The sequence below is a fragment of the Haliotis rufescens genome, unplaced genomic scaffold (assembly GCF_023055435.1).
Source record: "Haliotis rufescens isolate VD_foot unplaced genomic scaffold, xgHalRufe1.0.p SCAF_4, whole genome shotgun sequence".
Classification (NCBI taxonomy): Eukaryota; Metazoa; Mollusca; class Gastropoda; order Lepetellida; family Haliotidae; genus Haliotis; species Haliotis rufescens.
In genome coordinates, this window is record NW_025964112.1 from 39,338,463 (window position 1) to 39,361,256 (window position 22,794).

The 22,794-nt window shown below is 43.7% G+C and overlaps 1 protein-coding gene across 2 annotated transcripts; it reads right to left on the reverse strand.

The window, feature by feature from the left end:
• Positions 1-160: 160 nt before the first annotated feature.
• Positions 161-22,478, reverse strand: LOC124134659. 2 transcript variants are annotated; one of them, XM_048382109.1, is made up of 8 exons: positions 22,394-22,478; positions 18,212-18,319; positions 16,337-16,495; positions 6,920-7,039; positions 4,783-4,869; positions 3,439-3,478; positions 1,316-1,564; positions 161-947 (listed from the first exon to the last, which is right to left on the reverse strand). In XM_048382109.1, the coding sequence occupies exons 1-5, from the start codon at positions 22,443-22,445 to the stop codon at positions 4,784-4,786; spliced, it is 525 nt and encodes a 174-aa protein (XP_048238066.1). In that variant the 5' UTR covers positions 22,446-22,478; the 3' UTR covers positions 161-947; positions 1,316-1,564; positions 3,439-3,478; position 4,783. The 2 variants fall into 2 exon arrangements, with proteins under 2 accessions (XP_048238066.1, XP_048238065.1); XM_048382108.1 differs by having other exon boundaries at positions 1,316-3,478.
• Positions 22,479-22,794: the final 316 nt, after the last annotated feature.

Genomic DNA, 22,794 nt, shown 5'->3' on the forward strand with positions numbered 1-22,794 from the left:
TGTCCTCAGCCAGTGTCGGTGTAGATATACTGTGTAACATAAAAGCGGTCTAAAATCTCACTTGTAGACCATTCTCGGGGAGGTGAGATGGTATTTTAGAAAAGAGATATTGTTAAAACCACAAGAACATTCCATGAAACTGTAAAACGCAGACTATGAATCAATGAAACAAAAACATTTATTTCTTTTTCAAGATTACATGTGTTTTCGTGTACAAAAAAACCAAGTCCGGTTCTTGACCACTACAGATTTGCATTAAACGAATAGGTTACCGTCAGCTATGTGTTATAAATATGTACAACATGCGTATGCAAACGGGTTTAAGTGATAACAGAGATCATATAATGGATAATAATAGATTATTATATATAATAATCTATTATATGGTCTCTGGTGATAAGAACCGAAATGGCGACTGCAATGAAAGTAAGGGAGATAATCGCTGTATGATTCTATCGGTTGCACCTAGTTCGGGCGGATGTGGTGTGCGCTCTTCTCGGTTTTCCCAAGATGTTCCGACATCAAGTATTGTCACTTCATTGATTGCGTTAGAATTAACAGAACCAGGCCTGTTACAACACTTCCGCAATTGATTCAAACGCACACTTTGACCACAGTTGGTGCGACAATTTCGTCGTAGGGTGTTTCTTTCGATAGAAACTATTATGTACGTCAACTTCTCAATATTACTGAAGAAAGTGACATTCCTGAAAATATGTTTGTGTTCTGAGAGTATGAGAACTGACATTTGATTTTGCATCAGGAATCGCAAGTGGGTTTCTGTCACTTTATCACGACCGGGTCTTTTTATTATAAGATTGCCCAATTGGTGGGCAGGGGTGCAGTTCTGTCGACCACCATATCGTGACGGCGTATGCTCTCTGTGTATTGCCTGGCAAGTGTGTTGAATCTTTGTTCCTCACGCACTGAATGTGTCTGCTTGTGAACTGAAAGATAACACAACTCAATATGACTATATTCTACGGAAAAAGTAACTATGCTTTAGACAAGTTCAATAAAAATAAATTTAATTGTCGTGATTCACTATTTGCACCTGCATATGCACGCACGGCGCACAATTTGGATGTTTACGTGTTTGTTGAGAGCATGATACTCGCACGTGAATGTGAACAGCACACAATGATTGCTTAGCTATCAGGTACTCATTAGAAAAAAACACACCACTTAACCGTAAATAACGCTTGCTGAAACTTAATGTACACGCGCCGTGGGTATGCTGCAAACAGAAATTCGCAAAATGAAGTTGCCAGACATTTTAATGTTCACTGAAACATTTTTGTGGAGACTGACTTACCACGTGCCGGTCGTCCACGTGTGACGCCACGTCAACAAGACAACCATATTCGGTTGGTGCATCTTCGGAATCGATACCAAACTGCCATATTAACAACTCGGACAATTCCTGGGTTGAGACCAATTAGTGACAGAGCCGTATGCAACCGGTTAGGGGAGCACAACATCCGACGCTGACTTCCAGCGATACGCCCACTTTTCCTTCCACGTCATCGTCAGGTACGCCAATCTTGGTGTAGACAGACAGCATCTGAGGTTCAGGAAGATAAGACTGGGACAGTATACTGTTCTCAGATGGGTCCTGGACAGCTCTAATGGTCGCGCAAGGGTCAACAGGCGCCCAGAAGAGCGTTTCAACGACGCTTGCGTTACTCAACGTCGTCAGTGGGGGTGGAAGTGTAATGGTATGGGGTTGCATCACAACTCGTTGAGATCATGTTCTACCTTTTATGCAAATGCAGGGATGTAACGTCACGTTGCAGCAGGATAATGCCTGCCCGCAAGCATCTTCCAGGTGCAAACATGTCCACTAGACTATATCAAAGCCTAGTTTCTACCCATGCCACATCAAGGCTACATTTTTGGCTCGATCATGGCGCCACCTCGCGTAGATCACGAGTTGTGCCCCTTCTAATGAAAACTCAATTACCAATTAGATTGCTGTTCTTATCTCGTATTGCTCCACTACCATAGGCAACGACCTGGTCGTACAGATAACGAAAACATTCGCGATTTCATCCCTGACACAAAAACATAGGCAATCGATGCGGGGTTCAAAAGATAAAAGAGACACATTCGTGTCAACAAAGACAGGCAGCGGTAAAACACTTTCACGCGAATGTGTATCAGTCGTGGATTTTGTGAAACGTTCTCTGATAATCCAATCATATTAAGCACAGGAAATTGGGCTTGATATGGCAAGGGTTGAATCCAGATAAAAATGCTAGTGGACGCTCTTGCCTCGGGAAGATGGCACACAAGTTGCACGTGCTGTAACATGCATTTCGAAGCAGCATAACACTGCTGTACTGCCAATTCCGGCTGTTTCTCCAGACCTCTTTCCCAATAAAACATGTCTGGGATGAGAAGCACGACGCCTACGACATGACCAGAAACTCTAGCTCATTTGGGCCAATGTTTGGTTCACGTTTGGAACTACATCCCCCAGGCTGTCATCTGGTGTCGTCAATGCCCCGCCGCTGCCTCACCTGTTTCAACGCAAATGGTGGTCAAACCCGAAATTGTCAAAAGTTAGCATTGCCACTTGTCTGTTTGATCTATGCTAAAAGGCATCAAGATGTGAAGACTAGTGCTGTGATTATCCAATTATATCATTGTAAATCCAGCTGGCAATATTACGTTTTCAGCAATCTGAAATCCCATAAACAATCACATGGGGATAATTAAGAAGTATGTCCTTGAGTCAACTATCACCATGTTCTCAACCTTCACAATAATGTGATGAATGACATGACTCTATTGATTATTGCTCTCTGGGCTTACAAAAAGTATTCCATTTTAAAAGGAAATGAATTCCCTTCATTGTCGCGATACTTCTCAATTGTTGTTATCTATAGAAATTTGTTATCGGCGTTTTCAGTCATCGGGTACGTCACACCAGCACGTACTATTATGTGTTTTTGAACCCAACAATAGAACTCGTTCGTTATCCGAGTTACGACACACACACATCCATCATACTATTTGTCGCTGACCATCCACTACCAACTTCTTCACAATGGTACGCGCAAGTGGGCGGACCTCATACATAGTCATACGGAGTTAACTGTCGGGTCACAACTCAACTTATCCTGGCATATCAGTAAGTCTATATATGACGGTCTTAGCACGAACCTCCGTTAGTAGAAGCGTATTGTGTATTCAAGAATGTATACATCTATTTCTGCAATTCAACCACTCACTCACTCTCAGAGGACCACCTGAATGGAAGGAAGGGCTTTCTGTATTCGAACGAGGCCCTAATGTCCAATATGTCTGCTACACATCCAGTAACCCTCTCCCTGATTCCACTGTCACGTGAAACATATTTGTGGGCAACAAAATCTTCACCTCAATTGCATCGCGATCGCGTGGCATTGTGATAATACTCTACTGTCTTCTTACCGCTGGAGGAGGTGACTTGATCTGGGCCCCGATTAAATCTCTGAAATGAGATATTGTAATATTTTGTTTTTGTATTGTGCTAGGATATATATCATTTCTGTATACTCTGTGCACAAGAATGTGAGTATCACCCTTGCTTGGAATGCCCCCTTCTATGCCAGTTAGACTCATATCCCAAAATATTATTTATTTCTCCTACAGTACAGACATGCCACCATCTGTCGATCTCACTCATAATCCAAATGTCCAGCCAGGTATCTTATGTATGTATTGTCACTGTATAATGGGCCGGTGGCCCTTTACCTAATAAAGTCATACATTATATGTGATTGGAAGGAGCCCACATTACAAACCGAAGGGTCATTGATAGTGTTAGATTGTTTTTGTGAAATTGAAAATTGAAAGAACTGTTATATTTGATTATGTCTATTTAACCATCGTTCATTCCTACAACAGTTTGTAAAATTATTGAATGAATACTAGACGGAAAAAAGCTGAATCAAATTATATTTATTAACAATATAACCATGGAGAAATACTCTTAGTGCCGAATACAGTTATCGCTAACTTAAGATATTTTCAATTAAATATCAAACATGACAAAATGGGCTGCAAGGTATATTTTCTTTTGCTCCTCAGTGTATATTATTTCCTGAAGGAATTGTAAATGTTATAGACTCAGATGGACTGTTTAGTATTGGGGTCGAGCTGTGTGCATTACATAGCGTCCATTTGTCTCATTGTTAAGGCATTCTCTTTGTTGAAGCTCTACAGATCGTTTTGATCGTAAGCATCCATTCCTTTGTTTACTCATGGTATCCCCTGTGTATGTCTTGTCATTTCCCGTTTCACAACGTACAAGTCGTACACCAAATCTCCAACCATTGATGTTTTCATAGTGTTGCGTCTCCCTCTTGTTCTGGTGTGTCCCTGTACTTTTGTCGTCTTTTTATACAAAAGAAAAGTATCCACGGATAATTTGATTGTTGTTTAACGCCGCACTCTGCAGTATTACAGCTATATGACAGCGGTCCGTAAATAATCGAGTCTGGACCAGACAATCCAGTGATTGATATCATGAGCATCGACCCACGCAATTGGGATCGATGACATGCATCAACCTAGTCAGCGAGCCCGACCACCCGATCCCGGAAGTCGCCTCTCACAACAAGCATAGTCGCCTCGTTGGGGTGCAAAAGACCTATTCTAACCCAGATCTTCACGGGTTCAACGTATGAACGGTTGGAACAGCTGGTATGGCAATTTAAAACAACGGATCCGAGAGGCTCTGATTACACCAAGCGGGAGAGTGTCTGAACATTCAAAAAAGCAATGTCTACTTACATTAACCGTACCATTGAAGTGACCTCAGGGGTACCAGGCCATCCACTTGATTCTGGGCATTGCTCCTGCCCCGCTTCACTGGGAGGACTTTTTGAAACAAAATGAAAAATTAACTGCCTTTGCTTCAAGATACAACTGAGAAGTTTTGTTGCATGTTAAGGTATATAGAAACGGTTTATCATTGGAATCTTGACCAAAAACTTTCAAAACTGGTCATGGATTTTGAACGTTTTCCAATCGTTATTATGTATATTCGTACGGACATGTACAGTCCAATATTCGTAGCTGATGGAAGACGTTAAGCAAGGTGACAAATACGGAGAGATGGCACAAGACTGGGAAAAAACGAAGATGTCGTCAGCGTTCCTTCTTTTGTGCATATCCTTCTGAAACAGAGAGGCTCTGAAACTTTCTTTCATTTTTAACAGAGCGAAAATATATATGCACCATAAATTCATATGCACTAGAAAGGATCAAATTACAATAAAATTGCTATAGAATCTTAAAGATGTACAAACACCTTGTCCTGATGACCCATGACGACCCTGAAATTGCATCCTGGTCATTGCATGCATAAAATCCCATGAGTAAGAAATTCGTCACACATTCACAGTACACGTGGTACCGAGTCAATTCAAACAGAGTAAGTAACTCATTGACATGCTTATCTGTGAAAAGCAACTTTGGGTGACGCGTATCTGAAATATAGTGGCTGACTTGGTTGATGTATGCCTTCGTATCCCAACTACGTGGATCGAAGCTCATGATATCAATTACTGGATTGTCTGGTCCAGACGCGATTATTTACAGACCGCCGTCATATAGCTTGAATATTGTTGAGTGCGGCGCTAACCAAACAAACTAACAAAACAAACAAAACGAAATATAGTGGTTGCGTGCAATTGGAATGCTTAAAACCGAAATTGCACAAAACGTTGTTAGGCGTTTTCGTGTTCATTGTAACACTATACAGTCACTCTGGGGTCGGTACCATCAACACCAGGGGCCGCTCTCACGTTGCACGCGTGGTCACGTACATCATTGGACAACAGAACATTTCCACGCTCCCTTGACCAGCTGTTCGCCAGGTCTGACGCCCAAAGAACCTGTGTGGAATGAAACATCGTTTATGTCGACTTACAAGTCAACCGGTGACGTTGGTCCAGCTGCGACAGCCCTTGGTCCAGATCTGGAAGGACATCCTAAAAGCCTTCCTTGTGTCGTCAATGGAGCGTCGCTATCAAACTTGTGTCACTGCTAATGGTGGTCATGCCCAACGCCACTTTCAGGCTGAGATGACGTTTACAGAGCACGTGTGTTACAGAGCACACTGTCATGGTAAATTCATGTGTCATGGATATTAATATATTGTTCTGTTGCCAAATCATTCTTTGTTTGCCTTAAATTGTTATGGGTTTATTTCCATGGGGGATGGGATGTTCTCCACAGCACACACCCCATGGAAATCATCAATTCCTGCCTAATACAACAGAACCATTAAACACGGTTTATCTAATTTTATGACTTTATATTTGCATACGACAAAAACATGTAGAGTGGAAATTTACGGGACTCAACCCGGTAGCCATGTATTGCAAGACCACCTGCATGACACATACCTTGGATCGGTGTCTGGACCATCTTTCCTATCCTGCAGTGGTGGCATCGGAGTATCCCCTGACGACTTACCTCCTGTTGTTCCAGTTCCTTGTCTAGCTCAACAGTCTATCAACTCATCACACGTGTCTCTCATCCCTCTCGCTTGCACTTTCACCTCTCTAAACTTCTCTCCCTTCACTAACACGCACTCTCCAATCAGCTTCTAAAGCATCACACGGTTACATCTGACCTTATTACACATCATTTGGACACTAGATAATAATCTGATGAGGGATATTTAATATAGAACTGTATTTGCAATACACGCTTTATCACAATCAGTGTTAAACGACATTTTAAAAATATAACTTTATTTGGTAAATGTACCGTCGGATAATGACTGCATCTACAGAAACACCCCAAGTTACAACAAACTATATTCAGAGCATATGTGTATTTTATACATTACGAAAGAGAGACTTTAACATATGAGTATATGTCTGTATTTCTACCAGCTAAATCGTTACAAATCTCTCACCAGTGCAGTTGTTACCCGTCCCCTCGAAGCCATCAAAACAGGAGCAATTAAATCCTCCATCGGTGTTGGTGCAATTCTGTAGACACGTGTTGAGAACTTGATCCAAACATTCGTTGACATCTGAAACACGAAGCGCATTACGTTAACATAAACCTATTACCAGTACTTTGTAACATGTAACCAGGTAGACTCTGGACAAATAAATATATAAACCCTAGCCACATGATTAAATAGACCCTGGACACATAAGTAGGCTGACCTTGGACACATAACTAGGCTGACCTTGGACACATAACTAGGCTGACCCTGGACACATAACTAGGCTGACCCTGGACACATGACTAGGCTGACCCTGGACATATAACTAGGCTGACCCTGGACACATGACTAGGCTGACCCTGGACACATAACTAGGCTGACCTTGGACACATAACTAAGCTGACCCTCGAAACATAACTAGGCTGACCCTGGACACATCACTAGGCTGACCCTGGACACATAACTAGGCTGACCTTGGACACAACTAAGAAGACCCTGGACACATAACTAAGTAAACCCTGGTCACATAACTAGGCTTACCTTGGACACATAACTAGGCTGACCTTGGACACATAACTAAGAAGACCCTGGACACATAACTAGGCTGACCCTAGACACATAACTAGGCTGACCCTGGACACATAACTAAGTAGACCCTGGATACATAACTAGGCTGACCTTGGACAGATAACTAGTCTGACTCTGGACACATAACTAGGCTGACCCTGGACACATAACTAGGCTGACCATGGACACATAACAAGGCTGACCCTAGACACATAACTAAGTAGACCATGGACACATAACTAAGTAGACCATGGACACATAACTAGGCTGACGCTGGACACATAACTAGGCTGACCATGGACACATAACTAGGCTGACCCTGGACACATAACTAGGCTGACCCTGGACACATAACTAGGCTGACCCTGGACACATAACTAGGCTGACCCTGGACACATGATTAGGCTGACCCTGGACACATAACTAGGCTGACTCTGGACACATAACTAGGCTGACCCTGGACACATTACTAGGCTGACCCTGGACACATAACTAAGAAGACCATGGACACATAACTAAGTAGACCATGGACATATAACTAAGTAGACCCTGGACACATAACTAAATAGACAATGGACACACTATACTAGGCTGACCCTGGACACATAACTAGGCTGACCATGGACACATAACTAGGCTGACCCTGGACACATAACTAGGCTGACCATGGACACATAACAAGGCTGACCCTGGACACATAACTAAGTAGACCATGGACACATAACTAAGTAGACCCTGGACACATAACTAAGTAGACCAAGGACACATAACTAAGTAGACTATGGACATATAACTAAGTAGACCCTGGACACATATCTAAGTAGACCATGGACACATAACTAAGAAGACCATGGACACATAACTAAGTAGATAAAGGACACATAACTAAGTGAACCCTGGACACATAACTAGGCTGACTCTGGACACATAACTAGGCTCACCTTCGACACATAACTAGGCTCACCTTGGACACATAACAAGGTTGACCATGGGCACATAACTAGGCTGACCTTGGACACATAACTAGGCTGACCCTGGACACATGACTAGGCTGACCCTGGACACATAACTAGGCTGACCCTGGACACATGACTAGGCTGACCCTGGACACATAACAAGGCTGGCTCTGGGCAAATAACTAGGCTGACCCTGGACACATAACTAGGCTGACTCTGGACACATAACTAGGCTGACCTTGGACACATAACTAGGCTGACCTTGGACACATAACAAGGTTGACCATGGACACATAACTAGGCTGACCTTGGACACATAACTAGGCTGACCCTGGACACATGACTAGGCTGACCCTGGACACATAACTAGGCTGACCCTGGACACATGACTAGGCTGACCCTGGACACATAACTAGGCTGACTCTGGACACATAACTAGGCTGACTCTGGACACATAACTAGGCTGACTCTGGACACATAACTAGGCTGACCCTGGACACATAACTAGGTAGACCCTGGACACATAACTAGGCTGACCCTGGACACATAACTAGGCTGACTCTGGACACATAACTAAGAAGACCCTGGACAAATAACTAGGCTGACCCTGGACACATAACTAAGTAGACCCTGGACACATAACTAGGCTGACCCTGGACACATAACTAAGTAGACCCTGGACACATAACTAGGCTGACTCTGGACACATAACTAGGCTGACCCTGGACACATAACTAGGTAGACCCTGGACACATAACTAGGCTGACCCTGGACACATAACTACGCTGGCTCTGGACACATAACTAAGAAGACCCTTGACACATAACTAGGCTGACCTTGGACACATAACAAGGTTGACCATTGGCACATAACTAGGCTGACCTTGGACACATAACTAGGCTGACCCTGGACACATAACTAGGCTGACCTTGGACACATAACTAGGCTGACCTTGGACACATAACTAAGAAGACCCTGGACACATAACTAGGCTGACCCTGGACACATAACTAAGTAGACCCTCGATACATAACTAGGCTGACCTTGGACAGATAACTAGTCTGACTCTGGACACATAACTAGGCTGACCCTGGACACATAACTAGGCTGACCCTGGACACATGACTAGGCTGACCCTGGACACATGACTAGGCTGACCCTGGACACATAACTAGGCTGACTCTGGACACATAACTAGGCTGACCCTGGACACATAACTAGGCTGACTCTGGACACATAACTAGGCTGACCATGGACACATAACAAGGCTGACCCTGGACACATAACTAGGCTGACCATGGACACATAACAAGGCTGACCCTGGACACATAACTAAGTAGACCATGGACACATAACTAAGTAGACCCTGGACACATAACTAAGTAGACCATGGACACATAACTAAGTAGACCATGGACATATAACTAAGTAGACCCTGGACACATAACTAAGTAGACCATGGACACATAACTAAGAAGACCATGGATACATAACTAAGTAGATAAAGGACACATAACTAAGTAGACCCTGGACACATAACTAGGCTGACTCTGGACACATAACTAGGCTCACCTTGGACACATAACTAGGCTGACCTTGGACACATAACAAGGCTGACCCTGGACACATAACTAGGCTGACCCTGGACACATGACTAGGCTGACCCTGGACACATGACTAGGCTGACCCTGGACACATAACTAGGCTGGCTCTGGGCAAATAACTAGGCTGACCCTGGACACATAACTATGCTGACCTTGGACACATAACAAGGTTGACCATGGACACATAACTAGGCTGACCCTGGACACATAACTAGGCTGACTCTGGACACATAACTAGGCTGACTCTGGACACATAACTAGGCTGACCTTGGACACATAACTAAGAAGACCATGGACACATAACTAGGCTGACCTTGGACAGATAACGAAGTAGACCCTGGACACATAACTAGGCTGACCTTGGACACATAACTAGGCTGACCCTGGACACATAACTAGGCTGACGCTGGACACATAACTAAGAAGACCCTTGACACATAACTAGGCTGACCCTGGACACATAACGAGGCTGACCTTGGACACATAACTAGGCTGACCCTGGACACATAACTAGGCTGACCCTGGACACATGACTAGGCTGACCCTGGACACATAACTAGGCTGACTCTGGACACATAACTAGGCTGACTCTGGACACATAACTAGGCTGACTCTGGACACATTACTAGGCTGACCCTGGACACATTACTAAGCTGACCCTGGACACATAACTAGGCTGACCCTGGACACATAACTAGACTGACCTTGGACCCATAACTAGGCTGACCTTGGACAGATAACGAAGTAGACCCTGGACACATAACTAGGCTGACCTTGGACACATAACTAGGCTGACCCTGGACACATAACTAGGCTGACTCTGGACACATAACTAAGAAGACCCTTGACACATAACTAGGCTGACCCTGGACACATAACGAGGCTGACCTTGGACACATAACTAGGCTGACCCTGGACACATAACTAGGCTGACCCTGGACACATGACTAGGCTGACCCTGGACACATAACTAGGCTGACCCTGGACACATAACTAGGCTGACCCTGAACACATAACTAGGCTGACTCTGGACACATAACTAGGCTGACTCTGGACACATAACTAGGTAGACCCTGGACACATAACTAGGCTGACTCTGGACACATAACTAGGCTGACTCTGGACACATAACTAGGCTGACTCTGGACACATAACTAGGCTGACCCTGGACACATAACTAAGTAGACCCTAGACACATAACTAGGCTGACCCTGGACACATAACTAGGCTGACTCTGGACACATAACTAAGAAGACCCTGGACACATAACTAGGCTGACCCTGGACACATAACTAAGTAGACCCTGGACACATTACTAGGCTGACCTTAGACACATAACAAGGTTGACCATTGACACATAACTAGGCTGACCTTTGACACATAACTAGGCTGACCCTGGACACATGACTAGGCTGACCCTGGACACATAACTAGGCTGACCCTGGACACATAACTAGGCTGACCCTGGACACATAACTAGGCTGACTCTGGACACATAACTAGGCTGACCCTGGACACATAACTAGGCTGACTCTGGACACATAACTAGGCTGACCCTGGACACATAACTAGGCTGACCCTGGACACATAACTAGGCTGACCCTGGACACATAACTAGGCTGACTCTGAACAAATAACTAGGCTGACCCTGGACACATAACTAGGCTGACTCTGGACATATAACTAGGCTGACCTTGGACACATAACTAGGCTGACCTTGGACACATAACAAGGTTGACCATGGACACATAACTAGGGTGACCTTGGACACATAACTAGGCTGACCCTGGACACATGACTAGGCTGACCCTGGACACATAACTAGGCTGACCCTGGACACATGACTAGGCTGACCCTGGACACATAACTAGGCTGACTCTGGACACATAACTAGGCTGACTGTGGACACATAACTAGGCTGACCCTGGACACATAACTAGGCTGACCCTGGACACATAACTAGGCTGACTCTGGACACATAACTAGGCTGACTCTGGACACATAACTAGGCTGACTCTGGACACATAACTAGGCTGACCCTGGACACATAACTAGGTAGACCCTGGACACATAACTAAGCTGACCCTGGACACATAACTAGGCTGACACTGGACACATAACTAGACTGACCTTGGACACATAACTAGGCTGACCTTGGACAGATAACGAAGTAGACCCTGGACACATAACTAGGCTGACCTTGGACACATAACTAGGCTGACCCTGGACACATAACTAGGCTGACTCTGGACACATAACTAAGAAGACCCTTGACACATAACTAGGCTGACCCTGGACACATAACGAGGCTGACCTTGGACACATAACTAGGCTGACCCTGGACACATAACTAGGCTGACCCTGGACACATGACTAGGCTGACCCTGGACACATAACTAGGCTGACCCTGGACACATAACTAGGCTGACTCTGGACACATAACTAGGCTGACCCTGGACACATAACTAGGCTGACCCTGGACACATAACTAGGCTGACTTTGGACACATAACAAGGCTGACTCTGGACACATTACTAGGCTGACCCTGGACACATAACTAAGCTGACCCTGGACACATAACTAGGCTGACCCTGGACACATAACTAGACTGACCTTGGACACATAACTAGGCTGACCTTGGACAGATAACGAAGTAGACCCTGGACACATAACTAGGCTAACCTTGGACACATAACTAGGCTGACCCTGGACACATAACTAGGCTGACCTTGGACACATAACTAGGCTGACCCTGGACACATAACTAGGCTGACCCTGGACACATGACTAGGCTGACCCTGGACACATAACTAGGCTGACTCTGGACACATAACTAGGCTGACTCTGGACACATAACTAGGCTGACCCTGGACACATGACTAGGCTGACCCTGGACACAGAACTAGGCTGACTCTGGACACATAACTAGGCTGACTCTGGACACATAACTAGGCTGACCCTTGACACATAACTAGGCTGACCCTGGACACATAACTAGGCTGACTCTGGACACATAACTAGGCTGACTCTGGACACATAACTAGGCTGACTCTGGACACATAACTAGGCTGACCCTGGACACATAACTAGGTAGACCCTGGACACATAACTAGGCTGACTCTGGACACATAACTAAGAAGACCCTGGACACATAACTAGGCTGACTCTGGACACATAACTAAGAAGACCCTGGACACATAACTAGGCTGACCCTGGACACATAACTAAGTAGACCCTGGACACATAACTAGGCTGACCCTGGACACATAACTAAGTAGACCCTGGACGCATAACTAAGCTGACTCTGGACACATAACTACGCTGACTCTGGACACATAACTTAGTAGACCCTGGACACATAACTAGGCTGACCTTGGACACATAACAAGGTTGACCATTGACACATAACTAAGCTGACCCTGGACACATAACTACGCTGACCCTGGACACATAACTAAGTAGACCCTGGACACATAACTAGGCTGACTCTGGAGACATAACTAGGCTGACCCTGGACACATAACTAGGCTGACCCTGGACACATAACTAGGCTGACCTTGGACACATAACTTGGTAGACCCTGGACACATGACTAGGCTGACCCTGGACACATAACTATGCTGACCTTGGACACATAACTAAGAAGACCCTTGACAGATGACTAGGCTGACCCTGGACACATAACTAGGCTGACCTTGGACACATAACTTGGTAGACCCTGGACACATGACTAGGCTGACCATGGACACATAACTAGGCTGACCTTGGACACATAACTAAGAAGACCCTTGACACATAACTAGGCTGACCCTGGACACATAACTAGGCCGACTCTGGACACATTACTAGGCTGACCCTGGACACATAACTAAGCTGACCCTGGACACATAACTAGGTTGACACTGGACACATAACTAGACTGACCTTGGACACATAACTAGGCTGACCTTGGACAGATAACGAAGTAGACCCTGGGCACATAACTAGGCTGACCTTGGACACATAACTAGGCTGACCCTGGACACATAACTAGGCTGACTCTGGACACATAACTAAGCGGACCCTTGACACATAACTAGGCTGACCCTTGACACATAACGAGGCTGACCTTGGACACATAACTAGGCTGACCCTGGACACATAACTTGGCTGACCCTGGACACATAACTAGGTAGACCCTGGACACATAACTAGGCTGACCCTGGACACATAACTAGGCTGACACTGGCCACATGACGAGGCTGACCTTGGACACATTACTAGGTTGACACTGGACACATACCTAAATAGACCCTAGTCACATAACTAGGTAGACCCTCAACTCATAATAGGAAGTCACTGAACATATATTCTGCCATGAGCACAAATTATATGTTCGTCAAAGGCACCAAACATCTTGTACAGTTACGTCCCTTAGGCGTGTCAGAATCATCCGCTGGTCCTTGTTTCGAATTTGCAGATTCACTCTGACTAATGATTCTTGATTTAGGGTCACCATAACAATCCTTGTACGTTTCACCAAAGATGTAAACATCTACGACCTCCCACATGTCCTCCCACATTGAGCTAACACAAAACGTCCTACAAAGCGGTTGGGCGTCAGCTTGGTTACCACCATTCGGGTATAAGCGGATTAGCAAATCGGCAAAGTAATGAGGTAAAGGGCCGCCCAAGGTCTGGCCAGGGCACTCGAAGGTTGCGACTCTTTGGCACCAGTACCCTTATGAAGGAGAACTGGATGCCTCGCAGATAATTGTCATCACGGCCATTGAAATCGACCCAAACAACATGTTTCAGGTCAAAGAATGCGATCAAACGTCCTATGCTGTCAGACCGCCATGACAGTAACCGTTGGCATGGTACGTGGCGGTGTGTAGATGCCACCTGATGACGAGGAAGATCCACTGGTCGGATGAGAGAAGGTTCTTGTTGCGTGTCACAGCTGGGCGTATTCGGGTCTGACGGTAAAAATAACACTGCATAGATGCCAAGGAACTTTCGTCACACAGTCCCCTTTGGTGCAGGACCAGTCATGATGTCGGGTTGTCAGTCCCATGACTAGAAGTTGGACATGACCACTGTGTAGGGGAATCTGATGGGTGGCAGGTACATGCGTCAAATCCTGGATCCGATCTATTTTGAAAACCATCGTCTGGCTACCAGACCCGCCTACGAGGAAGACAACGTTGGGCTGACAGGTCCGGATCCAGGAGAACGCCTTCACAACCATTCCTTTAGCCCGCAATGAGATAAGATGAGATCGACCCGTTGGAACACATCTAGGGCATTCTGGGACGCAAGATACGGACGCTAAATATACCGGTAGCTAATCTACAGGAAGTGCCACAAGCCTTGCACCGAGAATAGCATAGCCTACCCCAGGAACGTCTCACTGAAGACATGAGTGAGTGAGTGAGTGAGTTGGGTTTAACGCCGCTTTTAACCGTATTCCAGTCATATCACGGCGTGTCAGCTTAATGTGGGAGGAAAGCCCGAAGTGATGCAGGTCTCAGACGTTTACCACTTCGGTGAAACCCACGGGCACGGGTATGGTGCTGACAAACCTAGAAACATAATCGGAGCGAACCGGGATTCGAACCCACAATCATAGGTTTCTGGCGTGCCCAAGACACGCAACTCTGCACAGCGAATCACGGCGCCTTAGGCGACTGGGCCACCCGTGCCCCCTACTGAGGACATGAAGAGGAGGGCTGAGGCGTTCATCCACAATGCACAATATTGACAATTTCATTACAGGAAATCCTGTTGAGGCCAGATTTGTAAGTAATGCGCCCACTGAAATGTCCACAATGTTATATTTTCTAAAATGCCCTGAATGTTGTCCTGGTTTACTCTTACAGGGAATAGTACTGTTCTGGTTTCTATGCCCTGGATTATAGGCAAGCCGCTGGTTTTCATAAAATAGCAGCTCCAGGGAGTGCTTCAAGTTTTTCAAGGTGAATATGATGACACGTTATAAACCTTAACACACGTTTGAAAATTGGTCTTCCGTGTTCTTCCAGTCTTATTAACAAATATTTTACTCCTGTTCCACACTCCCCTCCGTCAGGATCTAACTCATCAGATGTTAGCCAGCCACTCTCAGCAGACGTTGGTATCCAATCCACGTTTGGGTCAACCGGGATGACGGATACCTGTTTCGATCTGGGAAGACAGTTATGAATAATTCTGTAGTAGAAAGCACCAGTGTGCTTGATAGGTCCTGGGCCAGGGACACCACCTCTACTCACCATCACCTGAAGACTCAATGTCTCTTTTCTCTCGCTCCTGTTGAAGGTTGTACTCAGAGCGGATTAGGTCGGAATTCAAAGCGTCCTCTGGTGATAGGTCCACCTCTGACGTAACATTCCGGTATAAAAACATGAATACATCTTTGTCAGATTCATCTTCTGGAATTATAAAATCATCAAAGAATTAGGATTTTTCAAAGACAGCTCTTGCCGTCTGTCTGCGTCCTTATGTAAATAAGATATTGAGAGTTCACAAAACATGAGAAACATAAACTGTACAGTGTGAGTGAGTGAGTTTAATTTTACGCCGCTTTTAGCAATATTCCAGCAATATCACGGCGGGGGACATCAAAAATGGGCTTGACACAGTGTACCCATGTCGGGAATCGAACCCGGGTTTTCGGTGTAACGAGCGAACGCTTTAACCACTGGGCTACCCGACAGCCCCATAAACTGTACAGCATATCCCAATAACAACTGTGTCTCAATACATCCTATTTCATTATTATTATATGTACTATTTTATTGACCATGTCATGCAGTAGAACGTTATTTGTACAGCAAACTTATGTACGTCTTTAAATTCACAAAAAATTGTTTGAGCTGTCCAATGTTATGTACAAAGTTATTTGTATTAAAGGAGATATTAAGATGCACCTATAAATGTTAGACATATGTAATGTTCTATGGGTCAGATGGCCTTGAATTCTGAATAAACTGATTCTGTATCTGAAAAATTGCAGTTACGTATTTCACTTCTTTGTCAGACTCGTTGGATGCGTACTTTCTTTCTGTGAACCCGTACAGAGACCTGTATGTGTTTTTCAGGCCCCATGAATATGTTTGTATGGACTTGGTATAAAACTAATGTCGCCTTGCCACTGGAAAACGTTTATACATCAATAGATGACAGTGTCTGACAAAATTTGCAAAATAGCGGTGAAGGAAACCCCCGTCAGAAAGGATCAAGGAGTCTTAAGCATCCCAAATTGGTTAAGGCTTTCTTAAACATTGCGCCACGGTGTCTAGTGTCATACAATCCAGTCCTAATGTTAAAATAATTACAAACTCTTCATGCCGCGGCCAGGGCGATTGTCATGTAGACATTCCAAGAAGGTACTGGTCAGATAAGTGTCCAAATTATTAATTGAAATTAATTATCAGCCGTCACAATGCCTCTAGTGTTAGAACTAGGTTATTTATTAATTGCTGCACCATCAATATTTGTTTTGAATGTACTCAGTTGTTCACATACATTACACTTACACTTAAACAGTAACTCTTTATAGTCCTTGTTTCCTAAGCCACATGTATGTCGAGAATATAGTGTGTTAGTGTGAATATAATATATCCATTTGTACTTAGTTTGATATTTTTATGTTTCTATTTACTTGAAATGCTTCTAAGAATTCGATATTATCATAATCTAAAAAGACATCATAAGTGTTTAAAACAAAAGCCAAAGTGGTTCGCCCCGATTATGTTTCTAGGTTTGTCAGCTCCATACCCGTGCTCGTGGGTTTCACCGAAATGGTTAACAATATGCAAGTAATGCATCACTTCGGGCTTTCCTCCCACATTAAGCCGACACCCCGCGATATAACTGTAATACTGTTAAAAACGGCGTTAAACCCAACTCACTCACTCACCAAAAAGCCAAAATATTGAGATGACCCCTTTTCATATCGAGATGTGACAAAAACATTAACAGATTAAGGAAAATATGTAATAACTTTGAATTATTACTTAAAATATTCTTGTTTTGAACATTTAGAAAAAATGACTATTCGCTATTTATACGACCCCTACAATATTTTCTTGCAAACAAGTAAGCAGTTAAATAGCTTCATGTGTTATCTCATACACGAGTGTTACCTTCAGAGAGGACGGCAGCAGGGCTGAGCATGGCCTGAGTGAGGGATGTTATCACAATTGCTAGCCACAGGTAGCGCTTCCACCCGTAAGGACACATGCCTCTGGCACCTGGAAATAAACAAAGTTTTTACTTTCGAAAGAAGTATCATCCCATAGGGGTTATGTTGACAAATAATGTGTGAGCATTTATGATTCTAGACGATTTTTAACTGAGCCCACTTCCACCTTATCCTCGTATCACAGGTCATCTTGATGTGGGAGAAAAGCCCAAAGGGATAATGCAGGTTTTAGACGTTTAACACTTTAGCGAAACACATGGGTATGGTGACGAGAAACCTAGAAACATAATCAGGCAAATCTAGGATTCGAAACAACGATCGCAGGTTTTCGGCATGCATAAGGGACGCAACTCTGCATGTCGAATCGGCGCCTCTGATAACGGTTGAATCTAAACATTCATCAGCCCTTGAATAATGTGCGTTAAGTGTTATGTGAACATAGGGATACTACTGAGCATTAGTCATGAGATATAACATCTATCTATTTGATGTTTGTTATTTTAATGCAGAAGTGCTACCTGGGTTATCAGTCTCGTATGTCATGGAAAAATAGACAGCCCTTGTGCAGCGTTAAGAGTAAAATAACCAGTAGTGGTTACCTCGGGGTCGTCATATTGTTTTCATCTTGTACAGGTTTTCAAACTGGAATCAATATTTAGAGGTCCTAAATAATTAGGTGTATGAGGCAGCAGAGATTGTTTATTTGTTTATTTTATAAGTTTATTTGAAGCGACTGTCTGTAGTAGCAAATGATTGAAGCGCTTATAAAATGTCGAGTACCGGCGACTGCAGCGAGTGAGTGGAATTTAGAGTTACCTCCCTTGGTTGTTGACAGACATTACAGGCTTCATCGTTCGTGAAGTTTCGGGATGGGCGCTTTCTAGTAAGCTGGCAGTATCTTAATAAAAGCGACACCGGGGCGAGTCAAGGCTTTTCCGACCCGATCTGCGTCAACGTGCTAAGAGCGGAATGGATAACAATCTGACAACACCGAAGTTCTGCCAGGGTCCAACAATCAGGCCTGTTTCAAAACATTCGACGGTGAAACATTCTGGACAGTCATGAGTGCACTGACGTATATTGTAAGGCATGTTACATGTGGCAGCGGCCACTTGTTTGATCCTGTTTTGACTGTAAGCCCAAAACTGTATGTTTCATTGTAATTTGTTGATTATTCATTGATTTTGTGTTGTTTTCAGCTGAATTTATAATTTATTCCTGGACGATTCCTTGGTAAACTTTGGCATTTCATTCAGGGATATTTGTGAAATCAGTATCTTTCATGTGGATTTTTAGGTTGCAGCATTTGAAGACCGTTTGGCATATTAAGCATTGGCGTTGCTGTTTGAAGTTTTGAACTTAAAAAGCTGGAATTTGAATTTCAAAGAGAAAGAGAGGAAACAAAATTTCAAAAAGAATAAGAGGAGACCTCACCCCATTCTTTTGGAATGTCATGTCCCAGCCTATTTCAGATGTCATTAACGAGAGAGTTCAACTACCAAGTCTACTGTTGTTACGAAGGAGTACTTTCCTTTTATTTCGAAAGATTTAGTATCACTTAAAGGTGACAAATCCACATAACGACCCATTACTATTCTTAGGTACACACAATCACACCGATCTTTGCTTATGTTTCCTGCCACTTTCGGATTTGTCAAAAATGCCATCTGAAGTTTACTGAGAAAACAAAATGTGAAATGTTGGACTTCCTCATTGATGACATCCATGTAAAATGACAGTTAGGCAAGAAGTTGGCGTCCCCATGGTCACCAACTGTGCTCCCCTTCTTGCTGATGTGTTTCTTAATGAATATGAATCGGAATTTCTGGTCGGATTGGCAAAGTCAGAACAATTCATTTTGGCCAAGAAGTTTAACTTAGCTTCAGGTAGATCGATGATCTGATATCGTTAAATAACCATCAGACAGGAAATTCCCTTCCTCTGATTTACCCACCAGAACTAGAAATAAAGGAGCCTCATCTGTTTCATAAAGATTCAAAGTGACAAGGGATTTCCATATGACTGTGTGACAAGAGGGATGACTTAAACTTTCCAATGGTTCACTTTCCCTTCATGTCGAGCAATATTCCAGTGTCAACATGTACAATTGACCTTGCTCTTTCTGCGATGATTTCAAAGAGCGTCATAAAAACTCTTGCTAATATTTTACGGACTTTACGGAAAACTAAAAGCGATATGCTAATTTTGTATTACGTCTGCTGTGTACAAGTCAAACAGCCGCGTTGGCACCCGTCACAAACACATGCAGAAGGAAGTCAATTGTACACCTGAATAAAACACGGGAACATATGGTACAAGACAGAATAGGGACGTCATTTTTGTCACTGATGCGTCAAGGTTCGAAATACCACCACCAACATCCAACATCCCCCCCCCCAACCCCCAACACCCACCCCCACACACATGTCTACCATAAAACTCACTGAATGCTTTACTGGGGCCTTGAACGGTGTGTCTCTAATCAAACAACACAACTATTGAGCAAGAGTTGCATGGCGCGCATTCAAATTTCCAATCATATACTGACAACAACAAAACGTGCCGATAACAATGTCTTACAAACCACCGTATCAGCTGGGATACGCTAGTATTTAATATTGCACTCTCGGGTTACAGAGTCTATTGTAGTGCGTGAAATATTTTTTTATAACACCTCCTCCGTTCGTTGCTTTCCGATATCTCGCAGTCATGTTGCAGGTGTAAACTTAGGGAGTCCGGCAGCCTTATCTGATGCAAGTGGAAAATAGACAAAGTTGTTGTGACTAATGCCATACAGTCGAACCCCGTTTTCTCGAACTCGGATATGTCCAAAACCCTAGCTGTGTTGAACTCACAACCCGGTCCAGGCAAACTGTTTTTACTTTGTTTAAAGTGGGTGTTTTGAACTGATGTTACGAACTCCCGGCTGTCTCGAATTCAATTCATAGTCCAAAGAGTAGAACAATAAGTAAAACTTACCCTGATAAGTCGAACTCTTATATTTGAAAGAAGTGATAATGATTCCGTGATAACATATAACGTCAACGCCAGAGAATAACCAGTCTCGATTATCCGCCCAAACGGATTCCATCGGGCGTAAAATGCAAATTAGCGGTGAAAAGTATATGAATGGACACAAGGTGATCTCAGGAAGTGTAAGAATGTCCTGTCCTACCGCTTACACACAATTTGTCATAAAAAAGAAAGTTTTTGTTGTTTGACGCCGCACAGCTGTACCGCGGTTTGTAGGAAAATTTTGAGAAACTCCGACGTGATAGCGCATTTATTGAATGGAGTGACGTGACTAAAATGCATGTAGATGTGTAATTTACATTTGACAAATGCTTCTGTTTTACTTTGTTATTATATAAATATTAGGCCTATGTATATATTGACTTTTCGCTACACGAGTTACGGAGTGTTTTCCTGATATTTCCGATTCGGAACAACCCGCACTAACAACCCAGCCAAAATGTACATGAATCGAAAACGGCAACATTATTCCCTTCCTAAAACTTCAAATATGTGTAATTATTTCTAGATCATGCAACTTTCAATGTACATACCGGGTTTGCTTCATCCAGAGGTAAGGAATGTTTCTTCGCCATTCATGAGCGCCAAAATGGATGACATTTTTTTACCGCCCAGTTTCAAACTCGATAAGTACATTTATCATATACTGGGTAGGTTTTTCGGCAGGATAAAGCCAACGGATAAAACGATGTCCGTTGGGGTCATATGCGGATAGAGATGCAAATGTCAAAGGTCAAGTTGGGACTACTTTCAGTGTTTAGAAACAAACATGGCGTCGCGCTTGTCATTCGGCGATCGTGTCAGAATTAACCATCGAGAATATTGAGAAACTACTGTGATAATTGCTATCATTATCAAAAGAATAGTCTAAAATACTGAAAATCAATGTCTAACTGTGACGTAGCCAAGGCATTTTACAAGTTTTGATAACTTTGGAGATAATTTGCGAAACAATTTAGCGAGGACACTAGCCAAGCGGGATCAGTTTCCAACTTTTTATAGCTCTGCTTGTAGGCTAGACCTCTGCGGCTTGGAACGTTTTCCCCAAATTATAACAGTTGGATTTGGCCAAAATATGTCCGAATGTTACCTTGTTTCGCGTTGTCGCTATGTGTACATCGGGCCGCGCTTCGTAACGTCATGACAGGACAGACAGACTATAAACAAACGTGACGTCTCATAGACTATGGTTAGTTTAGCTTCCCTTTGATAACGGACAGTTACTCTAGGGGACAGACGGGTGGATTGCCGCGAAGGCAACTAGAAATGATTTGTGAGGCAGTTGTTGTTTTGCCTATATTAAGTTACTCCACTGTATAAGAAACATGTTTCAGCTGGAGCTATATTGACTGTTGACACTGTCCGACTGACACACCACTTACCTTCTGACGTAATATATATTAATGCGCACATTCCAGGATACATGCAATGTTTAGGTAATGTTTGTGAGAGATGGGAAGAGAGTTTTCGAACACAGAATTGAAGAGTGAC